Below are 13,955 nucleotides of genomic sequence, written 5' to 3'. Positions count from 1 at the left end.
CAACAAACTAACAATGTTCAAGCAACTTATTGCGCTCTCAAGAAACAAAATGAGACAACTAGTGGCACTTTACACTGGCCACTGCAGACTAAGGTGTCATCTGAACAAACTCGGGATCTGCTCTACGGACCTGTGCAGATTCTATGATTTGGAAGCGAAAACACCTGAGTCACGCGATTGCAGGTCTCTATATCCCCAAAGGGAAAGTATCGCGACCACCAGCCCTGCAGCGTTAATAAGTTAGAATTAAATTAGTAGGTGGTGGGGCCACGCCCACGTTTCCAAAAACAATTACATCCAAATATGCCCCTTCATAGTGCGATCCTTTGTACTAAATTTTATGTCCATAGCTTTATTTATCGCTCTCAAGAAACAAAATGAGACAACTAGTGGCACTTTACACTGGCCACTGCAGACTAAGGTGTCATCTGAACAAACTCGGGATCTGCTCTACGGACCTGTGCAGATTCTATGATTTGGAAGCGAAAACACCTGAGTCACGCGATTGCAGGATTAAAGAGGCAGGTAATGGGGTCTCTATATCCCCAAAGGGAAAGTATCGCGACCACCAGCCCTGCAGCGTTAATAAGTTAGAATTAAATTAGTAGGTGGTGGGGCCACGCCCGCGTTTCCAAAAAAATTACATCCAAATATGCCCCTTCATAGTGCGATCCTTTGTACTAAATTTTATGTCCATAGCTTTATTTATGGCTTAGTTATGGCACTTTATGTGTTTTTCGTTTCCGTAATTTTGTGGGCGTGGCAGTGGTCCGATTTTGCCCATTTTCGAAAGCAATCTTCCTATGGTCCCAAAAAACAAGTATGCCAAGTGTCATCAGGATACAGCTTGCACAGATGGACGGACGGACAGACGGACAGACGGACATCCGGATTTGAACTCAACTCTTCACCCTGATCACTTTGCACTTAGCAACTTTGTTGCGAGAGTATAAAAATATTTCGATAGTAGATGTCGTGTTCACCGACTTAAATAATTGAGTTTTAAGATAAACGCGATTAAAGTTTTACATTCTTTACATACATCTTATAATATTATTTGGATCGATTTGTTATTTTTGGATAATATTCTAAGCATATTGCACTATTTAATATGCCAAATGAATTTTTATCAAAGTTTCAAATTTTGAAACCCACCTAACCCTTTAATTGAGGCCGGAAGCCCCATATATAATTATAAAAATAATCATCATTTAAATAAATTTAAAGAAATAAATAAATTAATTAAAAACACAGTGTTATAATTAATATTTCCCCAAAAGTTATGCTTTCTTGGTAGTTTATATTTATATTTTAATGCTTTACATTTTGCATTTTTTATATCTACGTTTTGTTTTATTTCAATGCACACCAAGCGAGACAAAAATAAAAAATTGGTTGCCACGTCGCATTATGCTGCGCTTGGTGGGCGTGTTGAAAAATGCGTAGGAGAACCGTCATTTAAAATTGTTAAATTTTCCACTAATATAATATCTTCTAGGATTTAGCCTCTTTGGTTTGTACCTGTGGAACCCCAAAGAGGACTCCAGGCATTGAAATCACCAAGTATAATTACAGGTGTTTGAAAGTTTTGGATTATATCGCGTAATTCTTTGGTATTGAAATTTTGATGTGATGGAATATATATTGTTAAGATGGTTAAATTAAATTAAATCCAATAAAAATTTCCACTGCTATTGTAGCAATATTAAAATGTGTGGGTATAAGTTTGTGTGAGATATCATTTTTTATTAAGGTAGCAATTCCTTGTTTGCTTGTTCGGTTTTGTGGTAAGTTCGAAAAAATAGGCCGCGTATTGTTTAGGAACAGAAGCTGATATGTTAAAGGGGAGGTGTATCTCTTGTAATGATATGACACTTAGTATTTGCTCTTTAATGAGAACTTCTAGTCGATGTAACTCGATGTAGCTCTTGTAGAGACCATTCATATTTCATTGCAATAATTTAAACATAACTTAGTGATAAAAAGAGAAAATATAGGGAGAGAATAAATTGTGGAAGTTATTGATCATCATCTTCAAATGTGATATTTGCGTGAGTAGGAGTAATGGGAGTGTAATTAGGTGGAGAGAGATAATATTTGTCTGTAGTGCGAGAATGAGTTTGCCTGTTTAGAAAAAACGGTTATGGATATGTTTGGATTGAGTGGAGTACTTATTTGTATTGAGTTTGATTCAGGAAGTGTTAAATTTTGAGTGCTTTTATTTGTTTCTTTCGTAATTTCATTTGGCGTGTTTGGGATGGTATTAGTATTTACAAAGTGGGTTTTGTTCATTTTTGGATTATTCTTTTGTGACAGGGAAAGATATGGAAATTTTTGTGCAATGTCTGTAGATGGTATTGGGGGGGGAAGATGGTAGTGGTAGTAGGGGGTAGTCGATGGTTAATCACATTAGTTATACTTTTCCTTGAGTTATCTTTTGTTACAGCTGCGAAAGAAGTGTTTGTGGGTGTAGGGGGTAATTGTTTCTTATGCAATCTTACTACTTCGCGCATTGTACATTTTTATACTCTCGCAACAAAGTTGCTAAAGAGAGTATTATAGTTTTGTTCACATAACGGTTGTTTGTAACACCCAAAACTAAACGAGTTAGATATTGGGTTATACATACCAAAGTGATCAGAGTGAAGTGGAGTTCAAATCCGTATGTCTGTCTGTCCGTCCGTCCGTCCATCTGAGCAAGCTGAAACTTGAGTAAAAACTAAGATATCTTGATAAAAATTGGCACATTAAGACAACATAGGAAGGTTGCTTTCGAAAATGAGCAAAATCGGACCACTGCCACGCCAACAAAATGGCGAAAACCGAAAACACATAAAGTGCCATAACTAAGCCATAAATAAAGCTATGGAAATAAAATTTGGTATGAAAGATCGCACTATGAAGAGGCATATTTGGATGCAATTTTTTGGGGAAGTGGGCGTGGCCCCGCCCAAACTTTCTGCAGTCATTTTTTTAGCCACTTCTTAATACAGTCCACAAATGAAAGAAATTAGATAATATCCACGCCCACCTCCCATACAAAGGTTAGGTTGAAAATTACTAAAAGTGGGTTAAAGTAAAGAAAAACGTCAGAAACACTACATTTCACATAAGAAATGACAGGTGGAAGCTGCAAAAACTTAGCCCTTCCTTACTTGTTAATTGTTTAGTTTGATGTTATGTTGCAAACAGTTCTGCTAAAAGGGGGAAAACTTAAAATCGATAATTAGGCTGTATTCGGTTTTTATGCTACCTGCTTTCGTAATCACCAAAATAGACCTGTTTTCGTAGCCGTCACCGTACCCAAAATTATTGAAATCTCAACAAAAATCGTTACTGTGAACAATCACTGAACTGCTATTGCTATTGTGATCCAACAAGAATCACTGAACTGCAATTGCTATTGTGATCCAACAAGAAGAAATAATTGCTACTGTGATCGAACTCAAAGATATATTTTTCATAGCCGGATGGTATACTCATAAAATATCCTCACATAATTATATTGTGACATCGTCTACTCAGATATACGAATATTATTATTATCATAATTATAATAGACCGATTTCCCATTTTTGCCGTTTATACTGTCGTTTACTCGATTTACGATCAGCTTTTATACATACTTTTCGTAAGAAGTTGGTAATTTCATCAGCTGATTATTATTTTTCAGCAGCGCCTATTTTATCAAAAAACTCAATCAATCACAGACAAAGAACGTATATCGTACGTTCTTGTCGCAGAGTTGCTTTTGATTTTCAAGTCGATTTAAATTCAAGTAAATTGATCAATTTGCTTCTGTCTAAAAACGCTATTACAGCCGGTTTCACGAAAAAAGTGAAAAATAATTAATTTCAGTTTCACCATTAGACCTAATTTTTATTTAAATGGTCACGCTTCGCCATTTAAATAGTATTTAAATACTGTCACATGTAACCATGGTTACGCTTTTCTATCAGCTGAATTCCCATTTGTTTAGCATTTTGACAAAGAAATACAATTTATTTGTTTACATAAATCAGCTGTTATTCTTACTAACATCCCTGCCTTTTAATTTTTTGGATGCCAAATGTCATTCATAGTGAAACGCAGGATAATTAAATGCAAAGTTAAATAAAAATAAAAATTAAAATTAAATTGAACTTAATTTTCAATTAAAAATTTTCGTGAAACCGGCTATTAGTCAACATATTTTTATGTTGGCTTGTCATAAGCTGTCATAGCTTGTATATTGAACTAAAGGCATTGCCAGTTCAACGCTTTTTTTCATTCACAATAGTTAAGTTTTTTTCAAAAACAAATAGTTGGCAATAGCGAGAAACCCCATTTTGACAGATAAAATGTAAACAAACCAAAATTTTAAATTCTATTTGATGTGCAAAATGGCAAATAAAACTGTATCCATATTTATTTTGACTAACCCGGATCTAATAATGATTGTAGATTCTTTAAAAGATCAGAATATTATAGAAAAGCGGTAAACAAAAGGAAAATTGATTTATAAATTCAACCGATTTTTTTCAAATAAATTACATATTAGCTGAGAGTTCGGGCTCGCATTGCCAACACAATTAATTTTTAAGCAAAAATATGAAATAAGCTAAATGCGTTTTTGTCCATGATTTATAGCGTTTTTAGACAGAAGCAAATTGATCAATTTACCGGCCTCTGCTCGATTTAAACGCTTATTGATATCGATTTACCATACAAAATAAAATCTCCACTTATTTTAAATTGAATTTAAATCGACTTGAAAATCAAAAGCAACTCTGCGACAAGAACGTACGACATACGTTCTTTATCTGTGATTGGCTGAATTTTTTGATAAAATAAAATAGCATTAATACTACTAGACGGTAGATGGCTCTTCTGAAAAATAATAATCAGCTGATGAAATTAGCAACTTCTTATGAAAAGCAAAAACAAAAATGTATAACAGATGATCGTAAATCGAGTAACCTGCAGTACAAACGGAAAAATGCGTTTCTCGATTTAAATTTAAATTGATCAATTTATTTGGCTGCCTAAAAACGCTATTAGCTCTTAACTTGTGGTCAAATAAAACACGTCTAATATACATATATGGAAGATAACGAATGAAGAATATCTGAGAGATTTACCGATATTTTCGATACGTGGATCTCAGTATTTTCATGTTCAGTGTATGGGGCCTTGAAAAGTTACAAATTTCGGATTTTTAGACGTCGGAGGCATATTTTCATTTGTGCAAAGATTTATTCCATTATCCTCATTGTGTCTTATTTACATACATACATATGTATGGGATATGAATGGAATTTGATGCAATTTTTAATAGTGCAACGTTCCAAAGTGAGTAATCGTCTTCTTTGTCAGCGGACAGTTGAGATAAATATTTATGAATTTGCTCATTCTTAATATGAGCGAATTCTCGTTTTTATTCTGATGTTGCCTTATTAAGGTTGGCTTTGTCGAGTGGTGAGCGTGTTTATTACCATTTCCGTCATAACTTTTATTCTTAATTATTAGGTTTTTTTTTTATTTCTTTAGGGTAATTTGAACATATAATTTCCCGCTTTATCTCCGGAGTACTATTCCAATCTACTTGTTTCTTTCGTAAATAAAATTACAACTTCTAGCTCTAGTTGTTAAATTTTTGTGATTTGTGGGCAGTTTATTTTAGTCTAAAGTATTTGTTTGAACTGGACTTCGTATTTTTGTTGTATATCTTCAAACTAAGATCTCTTTTTATGTCTGTTTCACATACATAGTGTTAAATATAGCGGGGAGTTAACGGAGCTTAGATCTAACCCATATTATATTTCAATGAAATTTCGAGATATTTTCCGAGTCATAGACTTCTTTCTATTACATCTGGTATTTTGTTGGGATCCGTTGGCCAGTAAATTGGAGTTCCGGTCGATACAAACTCGCACCCCGTTTCTTTAGCTGCATGAAACAAATCTCGCCCTTTAGCTATCGTTAGGCGCGATCCCCAGTTAATATGCTTCGCATTAAAGACGCCTCCCATAATAAATTTGTGTGGGTGCACATTGAAAAGCTCTTTATATTCTTCAACGAGGACTGTGTACCAGAGAGCAGCTTCGGGTATGTTCGAGTGTGTTCAATCACACTAGCTTAAATTCGGTACGAGTGTGTCGTAACACTCTTCAAACACGTGTTCGATCGAGTTTAGAACCCGAAGCGAAAATAACGCAAACGAACAATCAAGACGGTCCTATCTTCGAGTGCAAGCAGCAAACTCGGATTTTATGTATATTATATTTTCGGGTGTGTCGTGCACGTGTTGATTGTGATCGACACACTCGAGTGGCACTCGAAGACCAAAAAATAATAGATAAACATACGTACACACATATGTATGTATGTTGGCGTCGGGATGACGCGTTCTGTCTTAGCTTTTTTGGTTGAATAATTTGAATATTAGACGTACATAGCACATATTATAAAAGAATAATTCAATTTAAGAATAGAATTCACTCAAAACTTATTTTATTTATTAATTCATAAATCATAAATAAAAAACATTTCATTGCACTTAAATATTTTAATTTTTTTTAAATCACAAATTTCAGGTGTAGACCAGATAAGGTGTTTGTGCCATTGGAAATGTTCTCACAACCCGAATTTTCTATCGTTGTCATTATGAATTATAAAAAGTAAACAAAACAAACAAAACCACTAATCGTTGACAATCACTACGCAATAATAGCATGACTGCCAATTACATACATACATATTCTGAAATTTTGTGCACACTCGTGTGTGACTCGATCACATTCAATACGATCGGGTTAGAGTGCCAGCTCGTTCACAAACGAGTGTCAACTCGGCACTCTGTTAAAACAAGCATATATGCTTGTGTTTCGAGTGTCGCGAAAGGCTCGTTCGTTTTGAACATGTCTCCAAACGATCAATACTTGTATTCATACCGAAAAGTTTAATCAAACAAAATCAGAGTGGACATTCGAGTGTGCACGAAAATGATATATCCGTTGCAGCTCTCTGCTGTGTACCTCGGCGCGCAATATATTGCAGTAATTGACAGTTGTTGGTTCATTGTTTTTAAATCTTTCATGCCCAATGTACTTATCGGCTTCTAATTCTCGTTATTTAAATTGTTTTACCAACGGATTTTTCAATTATGTAGACTTATGTGATGTGCAAGCTTACAATTACTTTCTTTGTTATGAGCTGTGCTCGTGTTCATTCAGTAGGCGTTCTTGGCAGAGTGGAAATGTCAAAATCAGTTTCTCGAAAAAGTTATACTGAAGTGGTTCAAAAACATAAAAATTATTGTTTTATTTTAAAACAAGGTGTACTATATACATAAATAAAGAAAAGAGAGTTATTAAAAAAAAATCAGCCATGAGAAAAGTGTTTAGTTTATTTATAATAATTTAGTTGTTGCCTATAACTTCCTGTAACTAATGAACCAGGATAAAAAGGATTTTTGTCACTTCATATTTTAGTTAAGACTAATCTATATCTGTGCTAAAAAAATGTTACCTGCGACCAGTGATGGTACATAATTTTTTGGAAAATCCCCACCAAAGAAGGAAAAAATCCCCACTTTTCCCTACGCTGTTTAAAATTTTCCCCACAAAATTCCCTACAAGTTTTACCAATCATTTCTTACAATATTAAAAGAAAACAAAAAAGTTTGACCTTAAAGTACAAAAGGTTAGACAATTGGAACATTTATTAGAATATTAAATATGTATAATACATAAAAATATAATATGAGCACCATTGCCTTGTATGTGTACACATACATATATACACTACTGGAAAAAATTAAGGGATCAGAAAAAATTTCCAAATTTTTGGGCAAATTTCAACAGGCCGTAACTTCGAAAGAAATGGTCGTACAAGAAATCCTCCAAGTGTCTAGTTTTTGGATTAGAACTTTAACTTTTAACTTTGTTTTAAATTTAAGCTTTTTCTGGAGCAAAAATGTGGAAAAGCTAGGAAAAACGATTTTTTTCTCGTTTTTTTAAATTATGAATTTTTCAGATCAAAAAACGTGATCCTTTAATTTTTTCAAAAATTTGATCAAGTGAAGAAAAAAACGGCTGGCTGGATTAATTTGATTTTTTTGTAGGGTTTTTGTGGACATATTGAACTGTGAAAGGCACACTTAACATTAGTGGTTTCCTCAATATTTTCGATCTAGCGCTGGATTTTCCAAAAAAAACACCAAAAGCCCTTTTTTGTTGCATTTTTAAATTCATGTGACAATAAGAAAAATTTTTTTTTTGGAAAAGCAATGGATAGTCTTTAAGGAGAATTCATTCAAGTTCTTGAAACCCACATTTAGCTTTCTGTGCGATCATTGGTTGCTGAGATATCGATAATCAAAGACAAAATGATCATTTTCCATTTGAAGACCGATATCTCGGTGAGAAGTGGACGTATCGAGCTGTTCAAAAAACCAAATTAAAGCTAAATGAACAAAGTATCCGATCCTTATAGTGGTTGAGCTAAAAAGATTTTTTCCACGCCCGTAGACCAAAAAAAAAAACTAAAAAAATTTTGAAAATGTTTTTGTTGCTGGCTTTGCTACGATTACTCAAAAACCGCAGAGGTTAAATTATTTTTTTTTAAGTTCTAATCCAAAAACTAGACACTTGGAGCTATAATTTCCTTCTTAATCGATTTCTTGTACGACCATTTCTTATATTATTACATTATTTTTGATCCCTTAATTTTTTTCACTAGTGTATATATATACAAATAAATAAAGAAAAAATTCATTTCATTTAAATACATTTGATGTTTTGAATTAGACTAGCATAGGTACAACAAGAATGATCCAATCAAATGGATGGTTAACTAAGGCGACATTAATTTATTTGGTTAAAAAAAACTAAACAAACAAAAAACACGTAAACATATACTTTAAGCATGATGTAACCACAGTGAAAAAAAAAATAATGATGGTCGTAGAGTTCAGACGCTGTCATTTTTTTTAGATGCGATTCCTTGCACTGAAAAATGTAACAATTTAGATTTTCGTCTTGCAAAACAGAGCGGATTATGCAAATCGAAGTTAAATTTGCATGGCTTAACTTATTTCTTTTTTTCGTACGAACATCTGTAACTATAGAAAAAATTCTTTCGGAATCTGCATTGGCATGTGGTAGTGTTAAAACAAACTTGGCTAATTCTGATATAGTAGGAAAAAGAAAAGTTTTTCATTTTAGTGATATTGCTCCAAAACTCTTCAGTATCCATCTTTAAAAGATTATCTTCTTCGTCGCTCGTAAAATTAAACTCAAAAGTTCTCCACTCTTGTAGAAGGGCGTAAGCATCTACATTAAATCTGCTGCAAATATTTTTAAATGTGAAATCATTTTTGTTTCCTTTTACCCCCATTGCAATTTCGGGACTTAAAAACTCCATTTCTGTAAATATACCTGTTCCAAGGGGCAATCTTCGCTGTATTTCTTCTAAAGCAATAATGTAAAACTGCAGGCAATCCATTCTTATTTTGTTTGCAGCAGCCTTCGGAAGAGTTGTTAAGAGATCGATGCACTCATGCCAAAAAAAAACTTCTTCGATTGGTAGAGAAATATGCGGTGATCTAACAGCACAAGTAGTATTAAGTTCCGACTTTTTAATGAAATTTTGACCTAGACTCAAAAATATTTTTTCTGATTCCCGTTGAAGAACATGCACTTTGGACTGAAAAAGTGCATTTAAAGTATTAAAATAGTTGAGGACATACTTAAGAAAATGTAAATAAGCTCTATTACACTCGTTATTGAGTTCAAACGAAATAATTTCTGTAGATTACAACTTATCTTGCGCGCCAGCTTGCTTAAAAAATTCTAAAAGCACGTCGCAGTTTTCTAAAACACTTTCGACGCACCAATGATGTGACAGCCATCTAGTTGCACACATCCTTAGGATTTTTTTCTTCCTCCCACCTAACATTTCCTGCACAGCTTCCAATTGCGCACATCTCTTGGAACTTCCAGAGACATACGAACCGATTTGCCGCAAAAGATCTTCGGGTGCTCTTGGCAGTGCTAAGCAAGCTTTACTTGCAATAATTGCGGCCGAATGGCAAATACATTTTACAACGACCACGTTTGGAATGTAATTATTCAACCTGGAAGCGAATGAATTGCATTTCCCGACCATAACATTTACGCCGTCGCTGCACATGCCTTAAAAATACAAGGAATAAAAAACGACTTTAAAATTTATGTTTATACATACATATTCATATATGTGAAGAATATACATATGACCATTTTATTTTATTTACCAATTATGTCATTAAATGGAATTCCTAGGGATAACATTAATTCCTTAAAAGTCTTGTACAGAGCATCTGCAGTGCAATCAGCTCCTATTGGTAGTAGATCCAACAACTTTACCACAACTCGTCCCTTTTCTTCGTCGTAAAACCTGGCCAGGATGCACATATGCTTATTGAGGCCGATATCTGTGCTCTCGTCGATCATTACGGAAAACGGGTTTGCTTTTAACTTATTTACCAAGTTGTCCTTTTCTTCTTTTGCTACTACAGTTTTTATTATGCTGGTGCACTTTTTCCTCCCAAGATCAACATTTTTTATAATTTCAGAATCCGGCACTATTTCTTTCAAAAGTGGGATTAGGTGATCTACCACTGTCAAAGCGTCATTGTGTTCAGCGAAAAACATGCTGAGTCTTATTTCAAATTTTTTTTTATCTATATCCCCTTCTGCATTTACGTTTCTCTTAAAAAAAGTATTCAATTTGCTCGTTTTGCTTATGGCTTTTACATTTTTCTGGTGTGCTTTTGTTTCTGAGTGTTTCAATAAATCAGACTTGCCGCAATTTAAAATTTTGTTGCAGGCAGCGCATTTGCATTTAAACGACTCACCGGCCAAAGCTTGTAACCAACCCTTGAATCTTTCGTTTCCAAGCAACTTATTTGTAAACTTTTGTTTACGATATTTGCGGCTTTTGGCAATACTCTCGTCCGATTCCGTTGAAGAACTCATTTCTGTAAAAATGGTTTTTGTCAATAAAAGCAAAAACTTTTAAATTTACTTCAGACTTACCTCACAAAAAGTCAGCAATCAAATTAAAAGCGGCAAACGAATTATATGCGACGCCAGCATGCTGCCATACAAACACTTTTTCAGAGTGGTGCCTTTGACAACGTGAAGGTGAAACCGATTTAATGCTGCCATTCGAACATATTCTTGATAAAAAGTTACCAAATAGACTTATTTGCATTTTGACCGAAAAAAAATTACATAGAAATTTCGATTTTGCTTTGTCGAAAAATCCCTACATTTTACTTGTATATAAAAATCTGTCCTTTTTTCCCCACGTCCATTTTTTTCGACTTAAATCCCTACGTGTAGGGAATTTTCCCTACATGTACCAACACTGCCTGCGACCATTTTAATTCGGGCATGATCATGTTAATGTAATATTTGTAATTTGAATATTGTGCGTACTGATTTGTTTATCCTCATAATATGCGTGTTTTATTTGACCACCACAAGCTAATAGCTAAATAATGGACAAATGAAACATGTTTAGCTTATTTCATATCTTCGCTTAAAAATTAATTTTGTTGTCAATGCGGGCCTGAACTCTCAGCTGAAATGTAATTTATTAAAAAAAACTGTTGGATTTATTAATCATATTTCCTTTTGTTTACCGCTTTTCAGTAATAGGCGTGTGTTCAAATATCATTGAACATGGATTCTTTTAAGTCTTAGCAAAGCCGAGGGGCTATAAAACATAAATATGTATTTCTTAATAACCACATAAACATATATGCATTAATATGCAACAAACATATTTATATGTATGCACAGGATAACGTATTGGTTATAAAAATACATTTGGGCAATTGCTTGTGTGCATTTGAAATAACCCCTTATCGTGCAACATATAAAACACACATACACATACACATATAATTAGTTCTTAAGATGTATTCAAAAATTGTATTTAAGCTGTGACAAAATGAAAATAAAACCAGAATGAATTAAATTCTCACTAAGGCTAGACTATCAATTATTTTCCCCCACCAGCGGTAAGGTTTGTTAGAAACTACATTGTTTTATAAAAGTTGATGTTCGAATGTTTTTTAATATTTGGTCCTTCGAGCTGGATAAATTTACATTTGGTCCTATCGAGCCTACGAAAGAGCTCAGCCAAAATAAAAAGCCCTGTTATTTACACAGGCAACATAAAAAGCCCTGTTAGCCCAGGCAAAATAAAAAGTCCTGTTATTTATATAGACGCCATATAAGCCCTGTTAGTGATACAAACAGGGCATTTCTGGGTTCTGCCGGATTGATATCTATAATATTTACAATTGGATTATAATAACTAAAATACGATATGAAATGTCTTACATATATTTTATCTATATTTCTCGCGAACACCGTATTAATAGTCGTACCTCCTCTTGTCGTAGGATCATTTCTTCAATTGATCATTTCTAATGAAAAATTCTCTCTGATAAATGCCAGTATTGGTTCAGCTTCTACATACACATGCAAATATGTTTATACATACACATTGTGAATATGTCATCAACCAATAATGCGCAACCATACAATTATACATATGCGTACACATTCTTCCGAAGTCGTATAAGAAGTATAACTTCAAAAAAATTTAATTTTTTTTAAATAAAAAATTTTCTGCCCCGGGTGAGGTTCGAACCCACAACCTTAAGAAATTTGAAAAATTTTATTTTATTGAAATAAAATACATACACATGTGAATATGTCACCAACCAAAAGTAATACTTTCGATTTGCAAAGAAAGTACATGAAGACTGACTACAAGAAATGATCCTGTGAAGCATAGTCTTAACTTTTCAACGGCAAACGCAGAGATTTTCAACTAAAAGTCACATAAACTAGTTGAGAATTCGCAGAAATGAAACAGAAACGAAAGAAAAAAAATCAAAAGAACCATACGCATAATGTTCGCAAATTTGTTTACATGCATATGTGTGTAAATATGTGCACTTGTAGTACATTTATACCCTGTAAAAAGCATTGGTCCTATAACACAAAAACAGTGGTATAAAGATAAATAGGAAAATCTACTTTTTATCTAGACCAATGTGACTAGATGGTGGTATGTAGTTTTGCATTGCCGAATGACAACTAAATACTCGTATATTCACTTGTTATGTTAATGAGCACAAAAAAGAACAAAGGCTGCAAGTGAACACGTGTCGTTTTGAATTGTGAGTGTTGAACAAAAATTGATAAAAATTTAAGTGTAATTGCTATAATTTATATAATTTAATTAAAATAATCAATAAAAAATTAGTTATTCTAAAAGGCACATGAGAAGATTAGTGAAGAGGAAGCGTGATTAATGCGAAAATCCAAATGACGCGGTAGAAGAGCGTCATGACGCCATTCTTGAAAACACAATTGCAGACAGTTTTAATTGTGAATTTCATGACGAAATTCCGAAAGCAAGAACATTCCTTGAAAAAATTAGGAAATGGCAATTAGATGCAAGAATATCTTATAAAAAATCTGCATGCACTTTTGAAAATTTTAAATGAAAGTGGATTAGATGTTCCGTTAAGTCCGTCAACTTTGATGCAAGTAAACTTGGATAAAATATCAACAAAAGATGTATCTCCTGGTGATTAAATATATTTTGGTTTACAAAACCAAATACAAAAAATTGAAGGAATTTCGAGTTTACTTCAAATCATAGTGGACATAAATACTGACGGATTACCTCTATTCAAATCTTCACAAAAACAATTATGGCCAATTTTAGTGAAAGTGGTTAGCTGTAATAAATCTGTTGTATTTCCTGTTGCAATCTACGAAGGAAAAACTAAACCTGATGATATTTGTGTATATTTGGAGAGTTTTGTTGCAGAATTGGAAATTTTATTAAATAATGGAGTTGCCATCACTGGCAAATTCATTCCACTGAATGTACGAGATGTG

The 13,955-nt window shown here is 33.5% G+C and overlaps 1 protein-coding gene across 5 annotated transcripts; it reads right to left on the bottom strand.

Moving 5' to 3' along the window:
• Positions 1-7,735: 7,735 nt before the first annotated feature.
• LOC128920428 (protein FAM200C-like) lies at positions 7,736-11,853 on the bottom strand. Of its 5 annotated transcripts, none has more exons than XR_008470500.1 (4): positions 11,061-11,852; positions 10,277-11,002; positions 9,160-10,175; positions 7,736-9,103 (listed from the first exon to the last, which is right to left on the bottom strand). XR_008470500.1 is itself a non-coding variant. In XM_054227643.1 (4 exons), exons 2-3 carry the CDS (start codon positions 10,998-11,000, stop codon positions 9,796-9,798), a joined length of 1,104 nt encoding a protein of 367 aa, XP_054083618.1. In that variant the 5' UTR covers positions 11,001-11,002; positions 11,061-11,853; the 3' UTR covers positions 7,736-9,687; positions 9,759-9,795. The 5 variants fall into 5 exon arrangements, 2 of the variants coding, with proteins under 2 accessions (XP_054083618.1, XP_054083617.1); XR_008470499.1 differs by having other exon boundaries at positions 7,736-9,328; positions 9,420-10,175; XR_008470501.1 differs by having other exon boundaries at positions 7,736-9,325; positions 9,420-10,175.
• Positions 11,854-13,955: the final 2,102 nt, after the last annotated feature.

The sequence above is a fragment of the Zeugodacus cucurbitae genome, chromosome 3 (genome assembly GCF_028554725.1).
Source record: "Zeugodacus cucurbitae isolate PBARC_wt_2022May chromosome 3, idZeuCucr1.2, whole genome shotgun sequence".
NCBI classification, from domain to species: domain Eukaryota; kingdom Metazoa; phylum Arthropoda; class Insecta; order Diptera; family Tephritidae; genus Zeugodacus; species Zeugodacus cucurbitae.
Note: the sequence above shows the minus strand (reverse complement) of the source record. Positions and strands in the feature narration are given on the sequence as shown.